Source organism: Erigeron canadensis, chromosome 1, assembly GCF_010389155.1.
Source record: "Erigeron canadensis isolate Cc75 chromosome 1, C_canadensis_v1, whole genome shotgun sequence".
NCBI lineage: Eukaryota > Viridiplantae > Streptophyta > Magnoliopsida > Asterales > Asteraceae > Erigeron > Erigeron canadensis.
Genome location: NC_057761.1, coordinates 40,339,363 through 40,366,704, shown reverse-complemented (window position 1 = coordinate 40,366,704; position 27,342 = coordinate 40,339,363). Strand labels below are relative to the sequence as shown.

Genomic DNA, 27,342 nt, shown 5'->3' with positions numbered 1-27,342 from the left:
CAATCAGAACAATTCTGACAATTTCAATCTGGAATCAGTCCATCATTATTATAACTTAGTTTCTAACTTCAAATAACACCTTGTTTTTCTTATATGTTACAGATTAGAAAACCACAACTTAAATTGAGTTGGCAATTTAGGTAAAGTTTTATATGTTTGGTTCCAGTCCGTCTTCATCTCGACAAACACCATTAGTTACAAGTCAATGTCGGTATCAAAAAAAGTTTCATCTTCAATATCCAAAAGCAAAGACACAGCTAGCATCATTCCCATGAACACCCAAAAGGCCAAAAGCTTCAGATTTTCGTCATTAAACATTCTTTAGTCACATGAACGACTTCAATCCAAATCCTAGAACTAGTTGGCCATACCACTGAAGCAAGTGACTGTAAAGTAATTTACATTTTATATACAACAATAATTCATCTGATTTACTTGTAAGCTACTGGTATTACCAGGGCCCACATGTGCTTGCAACCATTTTGCTTCAAGATTTTCAAAATAGGCGAATCAGTCAACCATCTGCGAATCAATTGCTTTAAACAGATACTTGGCAAGCACAGAGAACCTATCATATAATGACCGTCAATTTCCGAAGACTCCCCGTTGTGTTAGTCGGGATTCTTCTTGCTTTTCTTCAGCATTGTAGACGTATTACCAATAAAATCATGGCCTGCTTGCTTGTTACTCATGAGCCGATCTAAAGCCTCGGCGGCAGCATCTTTTTCTGCTTGTTTCTTTGTCTGGCAAGGGCGACCCATAAACTGCATGCCATTGAATTCACACACGGACCTAAACTGATTGTTTGCTAGTTGGGTGGTTCGATAGCTTGGAATGGAATGACCAGCCCGGGTAAGCAATGTTTGGAGTTGCCCTTTAGAGTTGTCACCACCAGGTCCACTTTCTACCCGGGAGACTACCGGTGGTGGTGGAGGTGCTGATCCAATATAAGGTATTGAATTATTATATAGCACCTGTCGGTTAAAAACAAAACTGCCATGACATTTATCTCCAGGAAGCAGCAAACGCACGGCAGATATAAGCTCGTGGTGCGTGTGCAGGTCCATTCTGGGATTCAATAGCTGATCCATAAAATAAAAGATGTTAAACTAGAATAAAGGAAAACGTAGCAACATAAGTATTTTTAGTTACGCACTTTGCACTGAAATAACTCATCAAGCTCTCGTCTTAAGCTTTGATACATTCCCGCTATCGCAGGTTCCATAAAGAACTCCAAGTATCCTCCCATCATTTTCAAGTGGCCATCCTGTTTTATGCATGAAATATGGATGATGATTGATAGGACTTTTCATTAAATAAGCAATGACCACAATAAGGGGTAAGAAAGTATTGGCGGTATATTTGAGTGGGTTAAAGTGGCCAGAGTATATGGTCACTTGTAGCACGGATTGGGTTGACCCGTCAATATCTTTTGTCTATTTTAAAAAATATATACAAATAACAAACTAAATCTTTAAGTTAAATGATTTGGCAGGTTCTATGAACTAAGAAAACGAATTTTAAGGTTCAACCCAATCTGCTTTCAGCTAATAATTTGACCTGATCCATTTGAAAAATATAAAACCCTAATCAGCTCACCATATCGCCTTTCAAAATGCTTCCACCAAATAAAAGTAGAACTGAATCAGACACAGCTGTTGAATCTCGAAGAAAAATGGAGTTCACTTTGATCTTTTCATTGAAGACTAGCCAAGGGTAAGGAATTTTGGAATCACGTGCATTAACCGAGTTCTATACCGGAAACAAAAAAAAAAATCATATGAAATTGCATGGCATGGTCCATATGTTTGAGTGCATTTAGATAAAAGAAAGCTAACAAGTTTAAATAAGAAACAATAAATGTCGAACTTACAGAGTGTAGATGCACTGGACCATCCTCCATTGTTTTCAGTGAAAACGACTTTTCATTGTGCTAGAAATAAATTTAACACTTAACATAAGGTATAAAATACAAAGAAATATTAATTAACATTAACAGATTAAAAAAACTTACCACGACAGAGCAAATTCCTGGATACAAGCCATAACATATAACTGCCCGTAGGAGATTTTCATCATAGCTCCAAGTGTTGTAACTGATCATATTGCTGTCAATAAGACCAGTATCTTTTAGCAACGACTGAAATTCCCTACGCAGAGAATCAATAGCTTTCATTGATTGCGCAGAGAGGAAATTTTTCCAGCAGTACTCGTATCCAGTAAGTGCATACTCAGCTGCTTTCCAACCCTCAAATGCCCTCACAAGAGCAAGATGGTCACTAAAATCACGAGAAAACTGTGCTTTGGCTGCCTCTGCCAACTGTAAAATCATAGGAATCACATAAATTTATATGCAGAATTTATTTTTCTCCATGGAATAATATTCAAAATAACTTCTTACGTCCTTCTTGTCTAGAGGTGCCAAAAATGGATCTCTGACACTAAGACCAGCAACAATAGTAAGTATAGGGTCTAGGCAATTAAGAACTGCGCCGAGTATAATCATTTTCCCAAGTTTCGGCTCCATAGGAAGCATTGTCAGATAACGACCTGTCACAAGTTCAAATGCAAAATAAGATTACCAGAAAACACACCCTTTAATCAGAAGGAAAATAAATAAATAAATAAATAAATTAGCATACCTAATACAGTCAGATTTTCACTCTCATCTAAAGCACCAATAATCTTGAGATATTCGATGGCATTTTGAACCTACAAACAAACAATAAAAACACCTACTTATGATGCGCTACTTAATACATATAAAATGTTATGATATATGAGGGTAAAGATTACCGCTAGTAACTCAGGGGACTGTAAAGCTTTGGATAAGAATTCAGAAATACTTCCTAGTTTTAAACTTTTGATTTGAAGACAAAGTGACTGCAGAGGAGTCCTTAGTATTTCTGGCAATTGATAATCTGCAAAAGCATCATAGACGCATCTAGGATATAGATGATAACACTCTCCAGGCTGAACACGACCTGCACGCCCTCGCCTCTGTATATCCAACAAAAATATCAATTTGCTAACTTGTTGCCATGCCGTACTCACAGAAGCATACATAAAATACACGGCAATTTGGGTGTTTCTGTTAGACTATTAATTTAACTAAATAAACTTACTTGTTTAGCAGAAACCTTGGATATCCAGGAAGGAAGCAGACAAGGTGTATTGTTAAGAGCATCATACGATGTCTCTTTGGCTTTTCCACAGTCGATAACAAATACCACATCATCTATTGTAATACTTGTTTCAGCGATATTTGTAGCCAAAACTATTTTCCTCACCCCACCTTCTGGCTTTTCAAATATCAACCTCTGTACGCACAGTATAAAAGTAAATCAAATTAAGCAGGCGATAAAAAAATGCAATACGTATTTTAACAATAGCAACAGAAGGGGCATTACCTGCTCTGTGCTGGCCATAGAACCATGGCATGCTAGCAACAAAACTTGACTCGTATCTCCCAGGAGGTAATGTGCTTGTAGTTTGTCTCTGAGAGAACTTATGTCATCCCACCCAGTCAGAAATACTAACACAGCACCGGGCTTTTCATTCTGACATATATTGCACAGTAAGAATTCTATGAGGTTAAAACCTATGCAATCAGGATTCCAACAGGACATTGAATCCCTTGTTTGTTGACTGTAATCCTTGAATTCAGCAGTTCCAAGCGCTTCCTAGTATCATTTTCAAAATAGCATCATAAACACAAGCACAAGAAGAAATTAAATGATTTGGGATTAGAACAGACAGTTACCTCAACAGCTGAGGCAATTTGGCTTTTTCTCTTTCTTATAAACTGTTTATTTGATTTCCATGTTCTATCCTGGCCATAATCATCAATCTGATTTTCTGCTGTTAATCTGTACCCAGATTTCTCCAACACATCTTCAAGATAATAGGTACGCACCGGATGCATAAAACCCTACCAGATATGAAGCAATCTATACCTGAGAACCTGACTCGTGCCTTACATATATGCAAAATAGATACTAAAGGTACCAATTTCAACCCACTTACTTAGAGATTGGTCAATCCAGGGATAAGTTTCACCTCTACCGAATCAGATAGGTTAAAAAAAGGAAAATACAAATAGCTTAAATGGAAATGGTTCGAATAATTTGAAAAGCTCAAAAATCACCAAGTGTAATTCAAGGAATAAAAACTCCTAAATCATATTACTAACACTTTGGACTATTATTGGAATAATATAAATTTTCTTATATCTTACACCCATCATGGCAATTATGGATGAAAAGCATTTTGCTCACCACAGCCCTTCCAAATCCACCCGACCCCGTATACAAGTTACCAAAAATGATCCCAACCCAAATTGACCAATTACCCAAAACCTACTCATTTTACTACCCCTAACAGAAACCAAATATTACCGGAATTTGGACCAACGGAACGCCACCAAAGTAGGATGAAAATAATTGTGCATCCAGGGTGGCACTCATCAAAATGACCCTTAGTTCCGGGCGACGAGGAAGTAGTTCTTTGAGGACAATAAGAAGAAAATCTGAAAAAAAACAACAGTTTTGAGACTGCATTTCATATCAACAATTATGAAGTTGTAGAACCTCAAATACCTTCATTCATGCCACGCTCGTGAATCTCGTCTACAATAACATGAGTAACACCCTTTAAGTCCCTATCAACCAGTAATCTTCTCAACAAATATCCGGTGGTACAGAATAGCAAGCGGGTATCTCTTCCTTTTATACCTTCTAAACGAACTTTATATCCAACCTTCAGAAACAATGAGAAGCTTTAAGAAATACAATAATAAAGTCAAAGTAAATCAAAGAACCCAAGTAGAAACATGAGTGGTCTGGGAACAGATTGAGTAACTGGTCATAAAGAGATTTATAGATAAACTATAGTGCGGTCAAAACAAGTCGCTTTGGGTAGAACCAGAATCTTTTGTCCAAAATAGAGCATTTTATAAATTAATAGTGTATCAAATATGATTACAAAAATTGTACTACATCTAGTCATAATCTATTTCAAAAAATGCTCTAGAAGACATTGAGCATTTAAAATACTTTTTGGGTGCCTTTCAACTTTATCTGTTTCCCCTTCTTGGTTCAAAAAAATGTGAGGCTGCCGAGAGGTGATAATGCCCTTGTAGCCGAGGCGAGACGACTGCCTCACGTATAAGAGCCACCCCAATGCCCCATTTTATGCAAATACATTAATACTCAACATGTAACAATTTAATACGCTAGTAGTTGTAGTAGCCATGGAAGAAATCAGAGAAGAAAAGAAAAGAAAGGACAAAAAAGGGTTCTTTTTTTTACCGAAAGCGGTTGAGGGTTTTGCTCGACTTTTTAGTGAAAAGATGATTGGGCTTTTAAACACTAATGTGGAACTAAAATTATTAACTCTAAAGTCGACTAAAAATTAAGTGACTGAAGCCATCGTTTCTCGCCTCACTGAAAAGCGCCCTGTGGCATCGCCCATACTCGCTTCCTGTAAGTGCCTCGCCTCCATGTATAAGAGGGGTTCTCATGAATGCCTCACCTCACCTTGCCTTGCCTGAGGCATGCATTTTCAAACCAAGTTCCTATTAAGCTATTTGTCGATATATCCATCCCCTTTAGAGATAGTGGATAAACTGAATTTATGAATGGTTCAAATTGCCACCTACAATCATTAAGATAAAGAAGTACTTACAGTTTCACCCAACTTCTCCCCTCTCTCGGTGGCAATTCTTTCTGAAACAGACATAGCAGATATGCGTCGAGGCTGAGTGCAAATGATACTACATGTGGCCCCACGAATAGATTCAATCTCTGATTCTAAAATAAACTGAGGAACCTGTGTTGTCTTCCCACAACCAGTTTCACCTGAGATGATTACAACCTACGAAACATGAAAGCCTGTTATTTCAATAGCATCAAGATTGTCTTACGAAGAATTGAAGGTAAAAGCTATGAAACTTCCATAACTACTAAGCCAACATTAGAATACTTATATTTGTAAGATAATAATATTATGTAAAAGAACCTTAAATTTGAAAACCTGAAAGTAAACTACATATATTTTTATGAAAAATAGCAGATTAGGGGATGTTTGGTAAAACTGGCTGAAAGCTGGAGCTTGTTGCCGGTAGCTTAAATTTTCAGAGCTAGAAGCTGAGACTTAAAAAATTTTAAGATGTGTTTGGCAAAGTGGCTGGAGCTTCAAAACTGAAATGAAAAAGAAAGGCATACTAATATAACAAGATAATAACTTTTCAAGGGTATTAATGTATTTTAGTATATTATAAGCCCGAGCTAGTTTTAAAAGCTACTCCAAGTAGTATATTTTCGTAAATAAGCTCTAAGCAAATGAAAAAGCAAACAAAGCTAGAAGCTTAAACATGTTTTAATATAAAGTATGCTCCTTATAAGCTCTTACCAAACATACCCTATGAAACCTTGTCTTGCAGTGAAGTTGGAGTTAGCATCTCCAAAAATAACATTGGTGATGAATGATGCACATTGAGGGCATCAAATATTATTCATGATCAAAAGCATAGACATTTATCCATAAACAATTGCCAATTTATATGTGGAGAAGAGAAATTACCTGATGCTTTAAAATGGCATTCACTATTGCCTCTTTTTCTTTGTAAGCGGGAAGGCTTTTACGAAATTGCAGCATCCTCCAACCATCTGAAGAGTCCTATAAAAGAAAGAATGTTTTTACAACAATAACTGCACTTTTTAACATACTCAATGCTTTAGATCCACCAATAAACTTCAACTTGGTAAAACTTTTGGACTTTTGGTATGTTACAAGTTAACAGAATAAACATGATTAAAAAAGGTAGAAGCTGATCTTAGAAGACTGGGAGCATCAAACCTGCCATTCTTGTTGTTGAGTATGCAGTTGAATACTCCTTTGCTGAAGGACTTTCCCTATCGCCAACTGGCATTGAAAAGGCAGCTCTGGTTGGTCAAAGAGTCCTTCATCAGTAACAGCATCTCCATTGCTACTTATTCTTGAGAACAAATCATCTTGAGAACTGTTAATACAACTAGCCTTATAAGATAGGTAATCCCTTAGATGCACATCAACTCTACTTTTCAAACCCGGAGGCAAGGACACCTATTCGTTGTTTAAACTTTTAGTATAATGCATATAGAAACAAACGTGAACTAATTAAGAATAAGCAAGCATGATTAATAAAACTACCTCCCTCTGGGGCCGTTTATCATCTAAATCAAAACGATAGTTTGGCAACGGAACCTTGCTAACAACAAGCACTTTGGTATACAAATGGCTGCCAAAAATTACAGCAATATAGTTATTAACAAAAAAAATGTGCATCAGGTTTTCAGTTGATAATAATGATAACGGGCAACGTCATCCACGTGACCACGTCCCTCCAAAACTTGGAAATTACTAATATATCAAAACATGCTTTAAGAGCACTATACCTTCTGCAAGGAATTACAAGGCTTTGTACATAGATGTAATTTCCATGTTTAGAAATGACATGAACGAGATTCTGCCTAAGAATAATACCTATGCAAACCCATTTTAGTTGCCAAGGCTGAAATTCCTTCATAAATACGTCTGTCTTTTTTTTCCCTTGAAACCAGCTCTTGTTTATCCTTGCTTTGCAGTAGTGTTGTTAGTCTCCACTTCCAAGAATCTATATCAGATGTGGTAGCACCCTAAAAATATACATAGAATTATATAATATAACAGCAAGAATTCCATCAAAGATAGGATATGCATGCCCAACAAACCTTGTGTCAAAAGCATAAGCCTACAACATACTTAGTAAGGGACTAAGCCAAGACACATGTCGAAAACTTAAGCAATGATACCGCATTAAGTTTTTGACATCAACATATGGACACTAATTTGATAGAGAACCAACAAACAGCACGAAATATACACCAGTGAATGGATTTCCAAATTTTGTACTTCTATGGACCTTTATATCAAAAGGCAAAACATTCTTCCAAACAATGATTAAACATATCGGAAACAAATTTAATATGGTACGAGAGTAAGAAATCATATTGACGATGGAAAAATCTATACTTCAAGATGCTCAGAATGATAATGACAACCATGGCAATACCATTACTATCTGGATATTTGTGTTCAAAATTTAACATAACAATATCCATTAAATTGCGCTGAATCAGTATTGTAAAAGTCATATGATTGCATATAAGAGCCATACAAAACACCCAATTATAATGCTCTTGTGTAGCCAAACTGAATTGCATTACATAATCCCTTATATATATGGCTAAATTGGTAATTTACTTTACATGCTTGCTAAACTTGTGTTTGTTGAGAGTTGTTGTTGTGTGCATCATGGTTGTGACTTCTGAGTCACAGAGTGATTAACACTTGTCTCTTGCAGTGAGTAAAATTAATGTCGGAAGTCTTTCAGCTGGCATCTTCTCTTTAATCTTATCTTCTCGATTGTAACAACAAAGTAAAATTAATGTCGGAAGTCTTTCAGCTGGCATCTTCTCTTTAATCTTATCTTCTCAATTGTAACAACAAATTTCATTCATATCTGTATGCTCTCTTTTCTCTTCAACTTTAAGCTTCCATTGTCTCAAATCAAAAAAATTGCAAAGCCCAACTTTATACAGTTCTTGCTATATCTGCTTAGGTGGTACCTGGGGTGTAGACACCCTAAATAATTTTGATGTCCTCTCAGAAATGGCTTGACGATTAAGTGGGAACAAACTACAAAGACTAGTCAAATTTCTCCTACAATTTATATATATGTAATCTATAGCTACTAATGAAGGGATGCCATGGCCTAACAAGCCAAACTAATGTTCTGACTGGGATATCTGAAGCCGCGCAAACTTGAATCGGTTTACAGTTTGAAACGTAAAGCTGGTCTTTTAGACCAAATCAGCTGTTTACATAATAATATTGTTGTTGTCTAATACATATCACCAATTTAGTGCTAGTCTAACTGATTTAGGACATGCTAACTATTTAAAGGAACAAGGTTTTGATGCTTTCCCACGAAACTTTTCCTCTTTATTGATCAAAACTCTACATATCAAAACCCATTAATTGTTTTCCCGATTTTATTGGTTCCTCATCCTCATCTTTCTCTTCCCTTGCTATTTGTAATTTGAGTTTGTCTCAATTAGCACAAACTGATTAAAAACAAAAAAACAAAATCTGCCCCAAACTGCTAAACTAACCAATCCCCTAAAAGCTTGCCAAGGAAGCTAGGTTGGTCTAGAAAATTGTCAAATCAGTTTGGGGGAGATTTAGTGTTTCTAAACGGCCAACCAGAAAACTGAATACCCACACACCATGACAAGGAATATGATCCATATAGAAAGATAAGGATTGACACACACTGGGTAAATCTCTTCGAAGTCAGTCCAAGTCTCTCACTACCAGATATGGTAAATCGCATCCTATGAAATAACTCGAAGACTTTAATCTTGAGAAGAACAATAATAACTACTTATTTACTAACGTTAGTATGTCTAAACTTATATTGTTAGTGAGTTACTGGCCTATAACTTAAAATTATTGTGACTTTTCACTTTTAATGCTAACAAGTCTAGTGCAACGTAAAGTAACAACAGTACCTAACCCAATCTTTCACAAGATATGGGGAAGGTGAGATGTAGTCAGCCTTACCCTTATCCAAAGGTAGAGAGGCTGCTTATAAAAGGAAATCCGGCCATTTTGTCGCGAGTGAGGATCGAACCCTTGACCCCTGTCTCCAACAGCAAGGGGCCTTTCCACTTGATCCAACCCTACTTGTTTCTAACAAGTCTGGTGTAAATGTGGTTAATGCAGTTACTTAAGAAACGTTTAAGTTCATTATTAGACTATTTGTGATTCATGTTAAATACAAAAAGATTGAGCCTTTTGTGTTTCTTCACAGATTTACCATAGAAATATTACTTAGCTGACTCTATTTTATTTTTTTTAACGGCCAAACTAAGAAACTAAATGCACATTATGTATACAACGAGATTTATAACCCCGCCTTTTCACTATTATAAGCTGCAACTAATACCATTGGGCTATACGCCTGTTTGTTCTGTTTACTTTTGCTTTTTTGATAGTCTTTTTCACATATAAAAAATATCCATTATCACTACGCCAAACTCCTAGGATTCAGCCTATCGGACTCTATACCATGCCACCATCACTAATAACATTCCGCTTTTATCAGCATTCACATTTCACATTCCTTGACCAACACGAAGATGAGCTCACACGATGCATTTCTCTAACACATTTTCAACATAACTAAACTTCATACTCGTAATATATAGACTAGCAATACAATATATATATATATAGTAAAAATAATACTCACGGGATCAAATGAGAACTCGAAACCTCGATCGGATACTTGAAACGAGCCGTTTCCATTAACCTGCACCTTACTCTGTTGCTGGTGAAAGGAATTAGGGTTTGCTAAAATACTATTACCATTACCATTACTGTTATCGTTATAACTATTGTTACTACCATTACTATGATGATAAGAACTAATAACAGAATTTCCGTTAGTATTGTTAACAACGGCAGGGGTAGTATCGGTGGAAAAGGCAGATGTAGTGATGACGGAGCGAAGGCGGTGATGCGGCGGAACGTAGACGGAACCGTACGATGAAGACGACGACGGACGCTGTAAGTCTTTCATCTCCGGTAACGGTGTGGCGGTTAATAATTAGGTTTTATCGACGGTGATGTGGCGTTGAAGAAGGTTTTGAGTTTGGATTAGTTCCGGCAACTGTACTTTGAAGTTACTACAATTTGTACTTTTTATTTTTATTTTTAATTTAACTTTTTCCTTTTAAAGTGGTGCATTGCGAGAATAACATGTTTAGGATATATTATTTTTGTTTATTGAGGAGTATTATGATAGACAAAGTAAGTGCATTTACAAAATAATATATCCTAAATATTGTAAGCTTTTAAATCTTTACAAAATTAAATGCACATTTACAAAACTAAACTCAAGTGCTTGTGTAAATGCAATGCCATGAATTGTTTTAACAATGTAACTAAAAAAAAAATAGCATCTTTGGTGATGAACTTTTACAAAATTAAGTGCACATTACAAAGCCAAACTCAAGAACTTATGTAAATGCAATGCTATTAACTGGTATTAACTATTTTTCACGATTTTGACAATGTAACAAAATGAAAAATAACATGATTGGTGATAACGTTGTAAAATAGGAAAGAAAACAAAAAATAATAATATTATATGTGATAAAATATGTGATTTGTTATCTATTAAAATGAAAAAAAATTTTAAACCGACATATATATGTAATGACATAACAGTCAATTTTTGTACTAAAACTTTTAATTATTAATAACAAAACCTTTAAACCATTCTTTCTCTTTTGTGTTTCGATTGGGTTGGTAAGAATGTACGGATTATGTAATTTTATAGAATCTTTTAAATTTAGGAGCCTCCAAATACTTTTACGGAGTATATGTGTGTATATATAAGATAAAATATTTTCTTCTTAAAAATAAAATTTAGTCAACTTAATTCCAGTTTTCAATTCAAAATCATGAAAATCTTTTATTTTAAGCTTATTAGTTCCAGATTACATAGATGACTCTAAATATGAGTATGAAATATGCTTGTACATCGATTAAGTTGAATAGAACAACGTGAAACCAGCCTAAATTGCTTCTTGATCTTCATATATCTATGTGATTTTTTCTTAACTTTAGTAAAAGTTACAAACGAGTATCTACACTTTTTATCCCATATAGTTTTGGCTATATTAAACGAGACGGGGTGCCCGCGCAATGTAGCGGTGATGGTGGTAACGACAAAGGTGTGGTTGCGGCAATTGTGGCGATGATGTGCGGCGGTAAGGGTTAATATGGTTATTTAAGGATTGCAGAATCTATGTTGTAGTTTATTTTATTAAGGGTATTATAGGTATATAGGTAAAGATGTTTAAATTAGTGAATAAATAAAAAAGGTAATATGGTCATTTCAGGTTCTTAATTACTTAAAAGGGAATGGCAGTTTGCTTTATATAGTAGTATAGATATAGATATAGATATAACACATTAAAAATATCCTAATAGTGACATTTAATGTATACAACTCATTATATAGTTTAAATAGAATATAATCAATCAATTCAATTTATATGGTATAAAAATCAACCTAAAACTTTAAAGGTAATTAAAATTTCAAATCCTACAATCAAGATAGTCGAGTTCGACACGTCTGGATTAAAGTTTTTATCATAGTAATGATTAAAAAAATAATAGCATGGACTCGATAAGAATTTTTAGATTTTCCAATCTCATTCCTAGTATCTGTTTCTAACTTGGGTTAAAAGGTTTTTGTTTTATAGAGGTTAGTTATTGTAAAATAACTATTAATGTAATACATGTAAGACATAATATGGGCCATTAGATTATTCAGTTAGATTAATTAATTTTTTTTATTTTAAAACTGAAATTCTTTTATTAAGAATTAAATATAAGGGGTATAATAGGAATTGTGAACCGTACTTCAAGTCATATTTGTTTATGCTGCTTAAATCACGGCAGACAAGCTAGAAATAAATTAGATAATGTAGAGTTAAAAAAGAAAAAGACTAGTTTGTTGGGATTTTCCACATTAGTAGGATGTTACTCTTCATATATATATTTAACTTTTACGGTTATTGTGGAACTAGCTAGAGAAAACATATTTGAAGATGATGAGTAACCAAAAAGATGCACAATACGTGTAGTGTAAAAGATTGAACAACGTATAGAAACTAGAAAGCATCTGATATTTAAATCATGATTACGAATTAATCTATCTATTGTTTAATTATGTTTTTTTTTTTGTATTGAAATTAAGAAATAAACCAAATCCAGAGGAACCACCCATAACTAGAAAAGGTGATCAAAAATAAAATTTGGATTTTTGTTTTCTTCTTTGTTCTTTAGTATTGTGAAGCTTAGTTTAGCATTAGTATAACGATATGATGTTGGTGCATCAAAAAAGTGGCTTAAGTGAGTATTTGAATTTAAATGGAGAGTTGTGATGCATTATATATCCGAGTATAGGTTGTGAATCATATTATAGGATAAAAATAGTGATGTTTGTGCATCATAACGTAGCGTAGGTGAGTATTTGAATTCAAATGGATTGTTGTCAAGCATATATCAGAGTATCTTGCTTCAAATGGAGGGTTGTGAATCATATATAACATGAAAATAGTGACGTTCGTGCATCATAAAATAACATAGTTGATTACTTGCATTTAAATGGAGTGTTGTGAAGCATATATCAGAGTATCGATCTAGTACTATATGGAGGCTTGTGAATCATAATAGAAGATAGAAAATAGTGATGTTTGTGCATCAGAAAGTGGATTAACTTTAATTAGAGTAGTCGATTTTAAATTGAGTGTTTTGAAGCATAGTGTAGCATGCATATAATGATATAAATATGTTGTGCATCATTTTTATATATGGGTGAATGATCCGGTTTTTAAGGGAGCTTTTGAATGTGTATATTATATAGATGAAACGTGTTTTATGCATGTACATGTAAAATATAGTTTGTTTTTACCTCTAGAACCTTCAACATATAAATGGCTTGAATTAAATATAGTTAATATTTGGTTGTAAATGTAATGTTGTGATCGAAACATAAAATTCTCATGTAATGTGTAGCTTTTCATTCATCATTCCCTTTTGTATTTTTTAAATTTTAAATGGTTTGCTAGGGAAGATTGATTATTAATATAAAGGAGAAAGAAGATGGTGACAAGATATGAGGAAGGACGATTATTAATTATGAAAATAGATGAAGAAGATTGAGAGAACAAAGAGGGTGTGAAATACGTATTTGTTCTCACCAGTTCGCATTTTCACAGTGTTTGTATTGGATAGGTATACATAATATGTATGTATGTATATAGGCTTTAGGTGTGTGTGTGTGGTGATAATTTATAAAATCACATGCAAGTACACCTCTAGACGACAATAAGTTTAATTCAATGTTTATACACATTATAATTGATTGAAAACAGAATCAATGGAGAACCTCTCAGATGATATTTTAGGTTCGTTTACAGGCGAAACAAATCGCTCAATTAAGATGTCTTTCTAAACCCATGAGTGTTCTGTTGGTTGTGTCAACCGTCTTTTCCTAAATCCCATCTCCATCGATCGACTGATCACAACATTAACGATGATGAAACTTTCATGGTCTTCAAAAGTCCATTATATTTCAACGATGATAAAAAATCAACGACACCACTCCCCTAGCTATGAACTGTCTCCTAAATTCGCACCTTCTAATTAAAGAAAGTCGTTGCTATGTTATAGGTTCAGTTAACGGCTTAATATGCTTTTTTGGCTGCGATGATGCTGGCACATCAAATGTTAATCATGTCTTTTACATATGGAACCCGGCCTTCTCTGTCAGCCTTGTTTCATCTCCCATGCACCTTCTACTATTCCCTCTCGTGGTTTTAGTGTCCTTTTTCGGTTTGGTTATGATCCAAAAACCGATGATTACAAAGCTTTCTTCTATAGAGGGAGTAAGGGAAGAAAACTGGATTCATGCTCGCATTTATTCCTTTGAAAAGTGCTTTCAAGCCGAGATTTATAGTATGAAAAAGGGCTATTGGAAACCAATCACGTACTCAAAAGTTTCCGTCTCATGTTTCAAGAATTTATGATCACTCTGAAATTTGCGAAGATGGACACAATGGATATGTTCATTGGCTTGGTGACGACGGGAAGAAGCTACAAAAAATAGTTGCCTTTGATTTGAGTTCCGAAACTTTCAATGAGATATCTCTACCACATTCTATACAAGATTATACCAAGAATTACTCATGTTTGGGTTATATGTACGGAAAGCTTTGTGTTATGTCCAAGAGTATGGAGTGGCTGAATCATGGGTTAAACGCCATGTATTTCGACATCAGCATGTTGCAAGTTTAAGACCATTTGGGTTCATATCAGATAATGTCTTCCTTTTTGAAGCCTATAATCATTATCTAGGTTTGTACGATCTTAGTGTTGCTGAGGTCAAATCCATTGAAATTAAAGCTTGTTCTGTTCTCTATTCCAGTACCAAAATTAATTGTTTGGTATGCTGACAGTCTCGTCTGGGTAGCACACACTAAGCGTGGAAACTAGTATTTACGTCTCTTTGCCGCAACTTAGATAGACAGGTTAGTTGGAAGAGGATCGGAATGATGATTTATTTTGTGGTTACAAGAGGCAAGACATAATATGAACTTCTTATATCATTGTTAGTGCGATATCGATACTCTGCTTTTTGATTAGGTTCACATCAAAACCATCACTTATCTGTAGATTACATATACATTTTGTCATATTAATTAGCATCATATGTTTGATATTGTTGTTATGTGCATGTTGTGAGATTTTAATCTTTTACACCTTTAACATTGGACATGTTAGTTCATCTTTTGATATGAAATCAAAAAGGTGCTGCCTTCAGAATTCCTCGTTTACACGGTCTAGGAACTTCCATGACGTTGGCGTGATTCGGTTAATTTGAGTAACAAATCTTAACGTGATACATTTTCGTAATGAATGAGTCCATTGCTTATTTCTAACTTTCAAATATTGTTATCGTATATAACCGATCGATAGCTTACTACAAGACCGGTCCAGGATCACAGTTTTACACAAGACTTTCTACGCATTGATCAAGAGTAGGTTATAGGTACTTTGCATTTTGGATTGTTTGGTGTTAATAACCTGAGGTTGCTAGGCTTGTATCTGGTGGCAGGACACAGATTGAAAGTTACTCATTTATCTTAAGTAGTGGAGTATCAAATATAAATCAAAAACGTAACATAATGAGTTTCTTAAGTTAGTGATCGGCTAAGCGTTACTAATCTAATACGGAGTATGACATTCCATGTCATTAAAATGTCTACATATATGGATCGTTGACATTGCTCTACATGTGATCATCATCATTATATTTTCCACCACTTTTCTTTTACAAAAATTTCAGCACTACCAAAATTCCAAAATTAATGATATATAATGTAGAGAATATTAGATTTTATCATTAAACTATATGAATTATTAATTTCTACAAATATGAATAAGGAAATAATCATCTTTTAAATTTATTAAATTCTAGTCATATGGTACTCTATATGAAATCAGCATTTTGATCTAATTTCTCAAATTATTGAGGAGTCTAATAAAATTCTCTATTTTGAAATTAAAGTTTCTATTTATAGATAATAATCAAAGGGGTAAAACGTAATTTCAAAGGATATATACATTGTAATTGTAATGTAATGTAATGTAATGGCCTAACGAAAGCAAAACTCTCCAACTAGGAACCTTTATTCGATGGGAATGGCCTTCGAAGACGAGAAACAGTCAAAGACATCAAAACCATTGCAAGTTTGTATTGCTACGTACGGAGATCCTTCAAGAAATCTTGTTCAGGCTTCCTGTAATATCGGTGTAAGTGTGTTTGCAAATTATGGTTTTCTTTGATATCGGATCCTTATTTTATAAATCGTCATGTCAAAAATAATGAGTATGCCCGTCATCTTCTTATTTTACCCATTCCCGAAACACCAATAAACATCAAGACTTGTCATGTTTGTGACGTTTTGCATGACAAAGCAGTTAATGCGATACAGATTGATCATCCATTCAAATCAACTGTTTGGGTTGTTGGTTCTTGCAATGGGTTGTTATGCCTACGTTTAAGGGATTATACTTATTGTATCTGGAATCCGAGTACAAGAAGATCATCTACATGTCGCTTTGATTTTGACTTGCGGCCTAAGGTGCAATGGGATTTTGGTATTGGCTTTGGGTATGATGAGTCCACCGATGATTACAAAGTTGTTGAATTATGTTATAAGCATGAACATACCTTAATGATGCATATGCATATATATTCGTTGAAATCTGGAAAATGGAAGAGCTTTAGTCAATATTATCAAGGTTTTATATCGTATTATAACGGTACCTTCTTCAATGGAGTTCTTCACTGGTTGGCTGGTATCAACCAAGTTGCTTTGAGCAGTATAGCCACTTTAGATTTAGCGACAGGGACTTACTGCGGATTTTCCCATCTTCCCTATGATGATGATGATGATGATGATAAAGGCTCAATACGCATTCCGCAACTTGGGGTTTATGGAGAATGGCTCTGTGTGCTGTATACTTACCTAGGAAAGCATGGCGATTTGTGGGTGATGAAGGAATATGGAGTGAAAGACTCTTGGGTTAAATTGTTTTCCATACCATATCCAACCGGTTGTAAGAATCCATTTGATGGATTTTTTGTACCATTGTGTTTTTTAGATGATGGGAGAATTTTCTTGCAATGCGGGACAATATCCGTTGTGCATGATCCGAAGAATAGTTCTTCGTTGGAAATTCAGAACGTTGATAAATGGTGGGACGTAATTACCTTTGTTGAGAGCTTGGTTTCACCAGCAGTTATTCCCTGACTTTGCACAAAGATTATGTCATTTAATTTTTAAATGAAGTGATTTTTTGTAGTCTACATGTACTCATTCGGTTTTGAGCTATCTTATAGATTAACATATTAGCGAGCACACAATTACTTATTAATGGACTTGATGTAACTAATGTCAAAGTTGTCATAGACTAATATAGAGAAATACAATGTAGAATTGAATTCTTACTGGCCACTTTTCCTTTTTTCTAAGTTTTTCCATCACATACTTTTTTGTTACTTGACCCGGCATTAGCAGTTGCCAACCTACCGGAATCAGTTAACTATATGCTTTATTTTCTTGTGAATAGGTGATTGATGTATGGGCCATAGTCGGGCAATGGACAAGATTACAGGCCATGGAAGCATGCAGTTCAGTCATGGAGTTGCAACTTGCAGTGGACAAGATAAAGTTTTCTTTCCATATAACCATGTTGACTGATCAAAGGTTTGAAAATTGTCGGATAAATATATAGATGATCAAAGTAACTTCACTTTTTTAACTTAGAAGTAAAACGGACCTGTTTCTTATTGGTCTGAAACTCTGAATTTCTTAATTTGATTTGATCCAATCACATCACACAAAAAGTCACAAAGTATTGCTTCATTTAATATCAACTGAACTCTTAGTTAACCGATTTAGACGAATATAGGCCTCTAAAACCAGGCTCAGTTAGGTCATCTGTGTGTACTAGACAACAAACAGCAAGTTCATTTGCTTGAAATTTTAGTAAATAACCAAAGAAATATGTTTCCTTCAATAACCAATTTGCCAAGAGCATTTAATTGTAACAAGTTACAACAACGATGCCCAATCCCACATATATGTGGGGTATGGGGTGAATGAAACAAATTAGAAAGAACAAAAGATCAGAAGGTTAATTTATAGTTTATGTAAGTTAGCACATTGTAATTTTATAACAGAACTTCAGTAACCAACAATAAGCCTCTACAACACGCAATCCCAAGTTGGCTGCCCTTGGTTGACCCAATGAGAGATTACTCCCCAAGTGGCTTCCTCTTTCTGCCAAGAACTGAAGCTTTCTGTAATCTTGGCCCACCCATTCGCCAAGTCTTAAACGCTACAGCTGACGACTTGGCAGCATCATACACTTCAAAATCAACAAATAAGATAAGAATCACTTATTCATCACATTTTGAGAATAGAGTAAAACACTAAAAGTAGATGAGTTTTGCAAATCTCACATTTTGTTTCTTCTTTTGTTAATAGTGATAAATACTTCGGGGTCAGCACGGATGCTGCAGTATGTGCCTTAATCAAGACCTCCTTATACCTTGTCTGGAAAGCAACCAAGAGTAAAGATCCAATGGTCTTGTCACCAATCCTGATTTATTCGCCAATTCATGACAAAATACTAGTATAAGTTAAAAACAACAGTCTTGCAGCAACTATAAGATAATATGTAAAAGTAAGTAAGAATGACTGACGTATCCTTCAATATGAAAACACTAGTTTAAACTCTAAATAGCCAGTGTAGAACACAAGCAAGTTTGTACTAACTTATGTTGATAATTTATTGTGAATTGGAAAATATAGGTTATACATATGTATGTATTTTAAGAAATAAAAATGCTCACAGATGGTAGATTTATGCGACTACATATATTAAAAGCTTATAATTAATTTTACACCCATCACCCCATGAGGATCAGTAAGAATAATGAAGCCTATTTGCAAAACTTCCCAAAAATTTCAGACCTAACATAAAGTAGATAGAATCATTATTGCTCATGGTTGAAATATTGCAACAACTCCGTCATGTAAAACAAAAACATAAACAGATTGTGTATGTTTAAACCGCAGAAATTAGTTAAAAAGGTGGACAAACCTAGGAATCAGGAGACAAAATCATCTGAATACCACAAGTAGTTCCATACGTCTAACCCGATTACTAAGAAAAGATACGGTCTAAAACGTGGTGGATGGGAAGCTAAAAAATAGCATACTCAGTTACCAAGTTCTAACACCTTTATACAGACTAACAGACATTCACTGACCCATGGTCTGCCCTGTCATTAGATTAATCTGGCTAGTAAAAGATAATGTAACCGCCAAAGATCATCGATTCTCTAAAGGTTCATTAACAAATTGTGGTGATACCCATTAGACAATTCAGATAGTCATAAAAGTTAGCTTTGGGCATCTTGGATAATTTCAAAAGATTCATAATGAATACCACCTACAAAACTATAAGCCCAAACACATGTTAAATCATAAGTGCAAACTTTGATGGGTCAGTGCGGTATAAGTCCATTGTAGATTGTGATGTGTATGTCAATGTTAAGACATAAGTGTAAACAAAAGCAAACGACGTGAGAAGATACTTACAACTGCACAATTTTACATCCTAATTCATAAAAGTATGAGCATCGAGATCTCAAGTCCACGTGTGCACCATCAGCCCCAATTTCTTCCCGGGTTCTGGCATGGAAACAAGATAACAATAAAGAATAATGATACCATACATGGCTAACATAAAGACAAACGGATGAAGTTAATTGAATAACTTAAATCTTAAGCCAATAAGAAGTCAAAGTCATAAGTCCTTTACTGACCAATCAGAATTTCAAAGACACTTATGATGTTTTTACCCAGGTTGAGTTAATGACAACTTACGAATATGAAGGGAAAAAAAAACTTACATTTTTATAGACATTATTAATCTTTTGCTTACTTCTAAACAATGAAAAAGAATACAGCTGGCACAATGGACAAACGGGTCGGGGCAGGTCATGTTGTTAGTTTATCCAGGAACCACAAGTACAATCACTCGTGTTCCTTTATTCGTACATATGTCAATTAAGATCAATCAACTCTTTAAGAATTCATAAATGAGTTGGAACAGCGCAAAACAAGTATCAACCTGACCCATTCTCTTGCTTTCTTTTCGCTATACACTCTCACCCTTACTCTACTTTCTTAGTTCTTTTCCTGACTGACTTACACGATTGTAATAAAGACCCTAGTTTCAAGTTTTTTCGCCCATATTACCAAGTCTAACATTAATCATCAATAGTCATAAAAGCAAACCAAAAAAAAAAAAAAAAGCAAAAAACTTTAAACTGACTTGTTATTATAGCACGGAGGAACGCTGACAGACACCGCCTGTCTCAGATGCAACTCTTTCGCAAGCCAAAACGGCAATTCGGCCTTCGACTTGGGTTCAACCTGATTTTACAAAACACTAGCATCAATAATAATACTTATCAACATATTTATAGCCAAAAATATAAAATAGAATTACCCACCCTGACTGTTTCAGTGGAATCAACCAAACCAATTCCGTTTACTGCTTCCAGAAAAACCACGGGTACAAGCTGCGAAAAATACGCACCATTTTATACATATATAAAAACATTACATACAAAAATATAATAATTATTTAAACAGATAAAAAAATTTGAACCTCTTCATCTGCTAAGATGTCATCAAGATCATAATACTGAGCCATAATCAAACTGCAAAAAAGGCTTAATTAATTAATTAATTATATGTGCTAATAGTAATAATAATAATAAAGAAGGATTTGAGTCTGAGAAAGACTGTTTCCCCATTTTCAAGCTCAAACCATTTGAAACGGAATTGCTACTTATAATAATATGAATTATATAAATGGGCCCATTATCAAAACCCTAGAAATTGGAAATGATAAAACGCTATCTGACACTATAAAATTAATTGAAGAATTTGAGGGGAATCATACCTTTGCTACTTTTCCAGAATTTGACTAATTTAATTTAATTGAAAAATGAAAGATTGTGTGTGTGTGAGAGAGAGAGAGAGAGATTGATTTTGGGGATGATTTTAGGGTCGCGGGCATTTTATTGTTTTAGCGGGAATTTGTAGATATAAAATCGATTTAATTGTTAGCCAAATTTTGAAATTAAAAGGGGTCAGCCTCCTAGCCCAATAAACTCAGAGGCCCAAAGAAGCCCACATAATGTAAAATGCATATGTTCATAGTTTTTTCTTTTATATTATTTCTGTTTATCAAAACACTTCATTCACACAAGATATATTTGTCTAGTTACACAAATCAAACCTTTGATGTGTTTACTCATGCATGATTTCCAAAGCACTAACAATATTTGTTTTACTTTAATACTTATTTTATTTTACCCAAAATATATATAATTTTATTTTACCCAAAATATATATATATATATATATATAGAATAGCTTTCGGGTGGATACGGTACGACCCAGAAGCCCTCATTCGTTCTAAGATGACCGTCAAGGAACGCATATGAGAATTGTATGGATTTGATGGGCGGCGATCATAAAGATGGTGACAGTTTACTACGGTACGGGCGAAGCCCTTGATGCCGGCACCGACGCCGTGATTGGGGTGGTCGGAGATGATGGTGGCTGGTGGTGGTTGTCTCGCGAAGGAAAAAACTTAGAAATTTTAAACCCTAAAATGCTAAAAAAAGTTGTACTTACACATGTGTAAGTCTCGTCGGAGATGATCGCCGTCGCTGGATGATCATGGTGGTGGTGGTCGGAGATGGAAGGAACAAGCATGTGTAAGTTAACTTACACATGGACTTTTTGTACTTTTTTAAATGCTTGTAATATAAATAACTCATATATATATATATATATTGACTAAAAGGTAAAAGCTAGCTTATATTAGCTCATTCACGTTTTCATACGCCATAATACAATTTGATCCATATTTATAAGGTGATGATGATAAGTTTACCATAAGTTTTGAATTATCTATCATGATATATAGTTTTTATAGGCGACATGTAAGTTATGCACTAATATATGACTATAAACTAAAATTTGTAGTAATTTAATCATCTTCCATACTCAAATCTTATAACATGATTATTTTACCCATAAGTTACAATATAAAACTAATTTAATAATAGAAAGTTGAATGATTAGAGTTGGTGAAGCTAAAAAAATCTCATTGAGTTGGAGATACAGATTAATAAATGTCACCATCGTGGAAAGAATAATTTGTTGACCCGATAAGCCTAAGTTTTAATTCAACAATAATATATTTTGTGTTGATAATCATAAACTCCATTTAACATTCTTTACTCATTTTTTAAAAGATTACCAAAATACCAAGTAAATTAATAAGAAGAAATATTGCCGACTTCCTGTTGGATTAATTAATTTGTCACTATATTATTGCGGCATTTGGTCATCCTTATTAAAGTTGCCGGTGACAATTTTTTGGTGTTTAAAAGTTTTTAATCTTGTGTGATTGTGTTATTAAAGCATTATTTTGGTATCAAAACGCAAATCTTAAACAAAAAATGGAATGCAATATATGATTATCTATACTTCTATACTATTATATAAAAATTATAACTCCTATGTTGAAATTTTATATAAATAAAACATACGAATTGACCAAAATACCTTTAATGAATTAAATCACCATTAACTTTTAATATTAATTTACACCATTAGTCCATTATATTAAAAAAATATATCTACTAACCCCTTTAAATAAGATACTTTTACCTACACCAATAGATGTTGTCATCACCGTCATTGCCAACTCGCTGCCACATTGCGCGGGTATCATGCTCGTATATTTATACGTTTAATTATAAGTTTGCTAATGCTTACTTCATATCTATTGCGACGGAATGCAACTAATTATGCCCAAAAAGTTATAGTGTGCACGAACTAACGTTTTTGTTTATTGTATGCATAAACTTAGTAAAAATATTTATATTATGTAACTTTTTGTGACCGACCAATCAAAATTTTACACGTGGCCTGTTGCAAAAAAAATTTTTTGCACGTGGCAACTCATATGGGCTGCCACGTATACACATTGCATGATTTAAACTTTTTTTACTAAGTTTATGCATACAATAAACAAAAATGTTAGTTTGTGCACACTATAACTCTTGGGGCATAGTTTATTTCATTCCGACACACTAAACCCTAATTCATATTTCAGCTAGTCCTCTCACATAACTCTTAAAACCATTAAAACAATGATTAGGATCGTATAAAGTTGATCCAATTTTACTTAATTGGATCAACTTTAGTCATTAGATTAAATCAAATTGTCAAGATTAAAATTTAATGTTTAAATTTTCACCATTATATTTCATCTAATAATTTAAGTTGATCCAACTTTACCTATAAAGTTGAATTAACATTAGAGAATCTAAACCCTTAAAACAAATCCTAATCTTTTTAAAAGCACTCTCATTAGTCATGTCAACAACTCAACATTGAATGGACAAATTTTTATTTGTGGGCTAAATAAGGAGTCTTCTTATATATATTTATATTTACATCAATATTTAGGAAAAACTGAGCGTGGGGTTGTCATACATCTAAGTTGGATAAAACCTCTCACATATTAATATTTTAATATTAATGAATAAATGATGGGCCCCGTGATTTTTTTAGAATAAAAAATCAAGATGTGTGAGGTTTTTCATCCAAGTTTGGTGGTGTTGTCTCACACATTCACTTTTCCCCAATATTTATATCTCTATATAATATAGTTACTCTTTCTTCTCAAAAAAGCAAAGACTTTTCCCAAATTACTATTTTTTTTATTTTATAATTTAAACATCTCCACATAATATACCTATAATATCCTTAATGAAATACAAATAAATTACAACATAAAAATTTCAACCTTTAAAATATACATTATCCGCTTTTACACCAATTACTTTTACACACATTAACCATTGCCGCCAATGGACCTGCGTCTTTTTATAATGTAATTCCATACTCTCCAAATATATCTTTATGTTAGGTATAAAGGAGGACTTTGTGACTAAAGACTTTTAATCGACTGTAATAATAAGAAAGTCGTCGATTCAAATCTCAAATGCGATAGAAAAATAATAAATAGGTGGGTGAAAAGAGTTTTTTCTCTTCTACGATGGATTTCTTTTTACAAGGAGCCAAGATAATTAAATGGGGTGGTAGCCCTTCAATAATCCTAATATCTCGTTAAAGTTAAAAACTGTGAATTGAATTTCTTACGATTGCTGCCTTTAATCGTAAAGATCGGACTTCATTGTCATAATTCATTATTACATGTAATCGTAAAGATCAAAAGCTTGGACTTACACATCCCCAAAAGTCGATTTGCATAAATCAAGGTCAATGACAAAATATAATAACCAAAATGGCATTGTCATAATTCATTGACTGAATTTATATATTTTTTTGACTCGATAGCAAACTTAGTAATTTGTTTACAATATTTGATCATTGTTTAATCATTACTACAAATTTCATAAGTAGTCGAATTATAGTCATAATGGATTAAACAATTACTTGTGCGTATCGTCGCCGAAAATATTATCAATTATAGTCTTTATAAGAAACAAACTTACGTATGATAAATAAACATATGACTAATTATTAAAAATATATAAAATAACACACGAGCCGCGTTCTTGGACAAAATGATTTATGCAAGTAGAAACAAAAATTATGATATGTTAAGTTGTAAACTAATAACAAGAGCAGAAAAAAATTAAAATAGAAAAAGAAAAGATGAATAAATATAGAAATACCGGTATGGTATATTATATATTTATCTTGGGTTGTAATTATTTGAAAACTAAAATTTTTCTGAATACTAAAAAATTGATCAAAAAACATTGTAATCTGGATTTTACACAATGTGTTTATAATATGCTTTTAGAAAACACAATGTGTTAAGTTCATATCACAATGTGTTTGACTAATTTTCTGGATTTCACGCGCTCCTAGAAAAAACTGTGATTTAAAACTTAACACAATGTGTTTTTAGATTACACAGTAAAAACACATTGTGTTTTTTAAAACACATTGTGTTAAATTCAGATTATAATGTGTTTTGGTCAGTTTTTTAGTTTTCACAAAAAAATTAGTTTTCAAATGAACATTTCACAATTTATCTTATATAAAGTTTATATCATATATTTATCTTATATAAAGTTATATACTTATACTTATGGTTATTTAAATATATTTGATATACATCGGAATGTGATCTTCATAATATTTTTTTCTTAGATGTTCACTAATTAAAAACATTAGTCTTTTCTAAACTTTATTAAATAGATTAAAACCTTCGACTTTTGTATACAGTCCAATTGTATATTATTACTAGTCCTAATACTCGTACGTTGTACGGTAGCTATATAGATTGTATCATAAAATTTTTTGAATATGCCTCATTCATGATTCGTGAGTACGAAATAACTTGTGGTTAAAGTAATTGATGATCGAAACTAAATTACAATATACAATCTTGATAAATATAATATATGTTTAGTTACAATTTTGGATTTACCTACAATTTTTAGAAACACATCAAAATCGAAACTTGTAACCATAGTTGATGATGACAAATAGCCTTGTAATTACGGATTGTAAACTCAAATTTTTGAAGTTTTCATGTTAATAACTTATTATAATTAATAAGTTATTAATGAGAAAACAATCAATCAAATAAGGTTATAATGTCTTTTGTATTAATAAGACAAGAGTTAGAATTTAATTCTAAGTCTAATAAGAAAATTGAATTTATATACAACTAAAAAAGCTAATTTAACAAGTTAAATAAATTAAAATGATACGTGTCGATCAACGATTATGCCACGTGTCGCTTCAACAACATGTCAATCCTGTTTTAGTTTATCGGTAGATGGTATATCAAATGTTAACTGATAACTATTAACTCGTTGTTAAAAAAACGATCAGAAAAAAATAGATATATTTTCAAACATAAAAACATCACACAAAACTAAAAGTAAATAAATCAGCATCTTTATAAATAATAATAATAATAACACATCCAAAAATATTAACAAAATAAATTGTTGATGTTAAATAAATAATTGCATCAACTTGTATATCATTAGGAGAGTATCATGGGAAAATCTCCTTTTTTGTCCACCGTCCAAACCTTTGGTTTTAATATTTTATGTGTATCATCAACCATGACAATGTCCAAGATTCTTGTAACAATTGTTATTTAAATTTTGGTCGTATTCCAAGAAACCAATAAAGCATAGGAACATGATTAATTAATTAATTAGTTCATTCATGAAGATTAGTCATTTTCTAATGTCATCCATAGCCACAAAATATTAATATCGACAAAAGGGGACCATCTCAATCGAAGTTCTGAGAACTAGAGAATACCCAATTACCAATCGTAGGGTAAAACTACTTTCATGACACGTGTGACTCTTAAGTGGATATATGTGATACGAATTAACAGAAATAACCTTTATCATTATTTATCATCATATAGTTTTAATTTTAGCATTCAAATGACACATAACCTTCTCTCTCTTTTTTTTTTATGTTTTTTTTTTTTTTTTTTTTTTTCATGTTATATAATTTTATTTGGTCACAAACAAAGTAAGGTTAAACAGGTTTCGAGTTTCGACATTCAATACAGTCGAATCTATCAAACAAAAATTCTCCTTGACTTTTCTAATGTAATGTGATATAAATGTCGACATTTAAATTTATATCTGGATCCTTTAATTTTGTTCCTAAGTTCTGATAATTATAATAGTATATCGTGATAAGTGTCTCAAAATGTAACTAAGTATGGTCAAATGTCTATTGTATGAACCAACTATCAGTTTTGGATATTGTATGAAAGTAACTTGATAAAAGAGTCTTTAAAAAGGGACTTGTTCCATCATTAGCCGGTAAATACTCTATTTTCTTTTTAATTATTTCCGACGTGTAATATGTGAGCTGGCAAAAAACAACAAAAACTAACTTACATATAAAAACAAATGTTGGATCACTTTCTCATTTCACACACTTTTACACACACACACATGGCAATTCCAAACCAAATCCACACATACAA

The 27,342-nt window shown here is 33.1% G+C and overlaps 3 protein-coding genes across 5 annotated transcripts; 1 reads left to right on the top strand and 2 right to left on the bottom strand.

Annotated features, from left to right (window-relative positions):
• Window positions 1–211: 211 nt before the first annotated feature.
• Window positions 212–10,798, bottom strand: LOC122599249 (DExH-box ATP-dependent RNA helicase DExH5, mitochondrial-like). Of its 2 annotated transcripts, XM_043771733.1 has the most exons (19): window positions 10,337–10,798; window positions 7,525–7,676; window positions 7,192–7,279; window positions 6,859–7,104; window positions 6,583–6,678; window positions 5,686–5,874; window positions 4,599–4,758; window positions 4,398–4,528; window positions 3,764–3,931; window positions 3,411–3,683; window positions 3,126–3,320; window positions 2,797–3,000; window positions 2,643–2,712; window positions 2,402–2,550; window positions 2,015–2,320; window positions 1,874–1,933; window positions 1,600–1,752; window positions 1,157–1,267; window positions 212–1,082 (listed from the first exon to the last, which is right to left on the bottom strand). In XM_043771733.1, the coding sequence occupies exons 1-19, from the start codon at window positions 10,664–10,666 to the stop codon at window positions 612–614; spliced, it is 3,552 nt and encodes a 1,183-aa protein (XP_043627668.1). In that variant the 5' UTR covers window positions 10,667–10,798; the 3' UTR covers window positions 212–611. The 2 variants fall into 2 exon arrangements, with proteins under 2 accessions (XP_043627668.1, XP_043627673.1); XM_043771738.1 differs by lacking the exons at window positions 7,192–7,279; window positions 7,525–7,676; window positions 10,337–10,798 and having other exon boundaries at window positions 6,583–6,668; window positions 6,859–7,014.
• Window positions 10,799–16,359: 5,561 nt separating this feature from the next.
• Window positions 16,360–17,480, top strand: LOC122592275 (F-box/kelch-repeat protein At3g06240-like). The gene is made up of 2 exons (XM_043764466.1): window positions 16,360–16,476; window positions 16,659–17,480. Exons 1-2 carry the CDS (start codon window positions 16,360–16,362, stop codon window positions 17,478–17,480), a joined length of 939 nt encoding a protein of 312 aa, XP_043620401.1.
• Window positions 17,481–18,223: 743 nt separating this feature from the next.
• On the bottom strand, window positions 18,224–21,300 carry LOC122585784 (DNA replication complex GINS protein PSF3-like). 2 transcript variants are annotated; one of them, XM_043757908.1, is made up of 7 exons: window positions 21,214–21,300; window positions 20,917–20,968; window positions 20,759–20,827; window positions 20,578–20,678; window positions 19,839–19,931; window positions 18,695–18,834; window positions 18,224–18,600 (listed from the first exon to the last, which is right to left on the bottom strand). In XM_043757908.1, the coding sequence occupies exons 2-7, from the start codon at window positions 20,959–20,961 to the stop codon at window positions 18,488–18,490; spliced, it is 561 nt and encodes a 186-aa protein (XP_043613843.1). In that variant the 5' UTR covers window positions 20,962–20,968; window positions 21,214–21,300; the 3' UTR covers window positions 18,224–18,487. The 2 variants fall into 2 exon arrangements, with proteins under 2 accessions (XP_043613843.1, XP_043613844.1); XM_043757909.1 differs by lacking the exon at window positions 21,214–21,300 and having other exon boundaries at window positions 20,917–21,024.
• Between the last annotated feature and the right edge of the window lie 6,042 nt (window positions 21,301–27,342).

Excerpts from the sequence above, each read along its gene's own strand:
- LOC122599249 (XM_043771733.1), bottom strand. The coding sequence starts at position 10,666 with ATGAAAGACTTACAGCGTCCGTCGTCGTCTTCATCGTACGGTTCCGTC. Across the intron at positions 7,280-7,524 it reads ACTAAAATGGGTTTGCATAG|CCATTTGTATACCAAAGTGC; the intron begins GTATTATTCTTA and ends AATTTTTGGCAG. Across the intron at positions 3,932-4,397 it reads TTCCGTTGGTCCAAATTCCG|GGTTTTATGCATCCGGTGCG; the intron begins GTAATATTTGGT and ends CATATCTGGTAG.
- LOC122592275 (XM_043764466.1), top strand. The coding sequence starts at position 16,360 with ATGGGAATGGCCTTCGAAGACGAGAAACAGTCAAAGACATCAAAACCA. Across the intron at positions 16,477-16,658 it reads AGGCTTCCTGTAATATCGGT|ATTGATCATCCATTCAAATC; the intron begins GTAAGTGTGTTT and ends AATGCGATACAG.
- LOC122585784 (XM_043757908.1), bottom strand. The coding sequence starts at position 20,961 with ATGGCTCAGTATTATGATCTTGATGACATCTTAGCAGATGAAGAG. Across the intron at positions 18,835-19,838 it reads GGATGTAAAATTGTGCAGTT|GATTGGTGACAAGACCATTG; the intron begins GTAAGTATCTTC and ends CGAATAAATCAG. Across the intron at positions 18,601-18,694 it reads AACAAAAGAAGAAACAAAAT|TGTATGATGCTGCCAAGTCG; the intron begins GTGAGATTTGCA and ends TTGATTTTGAAG.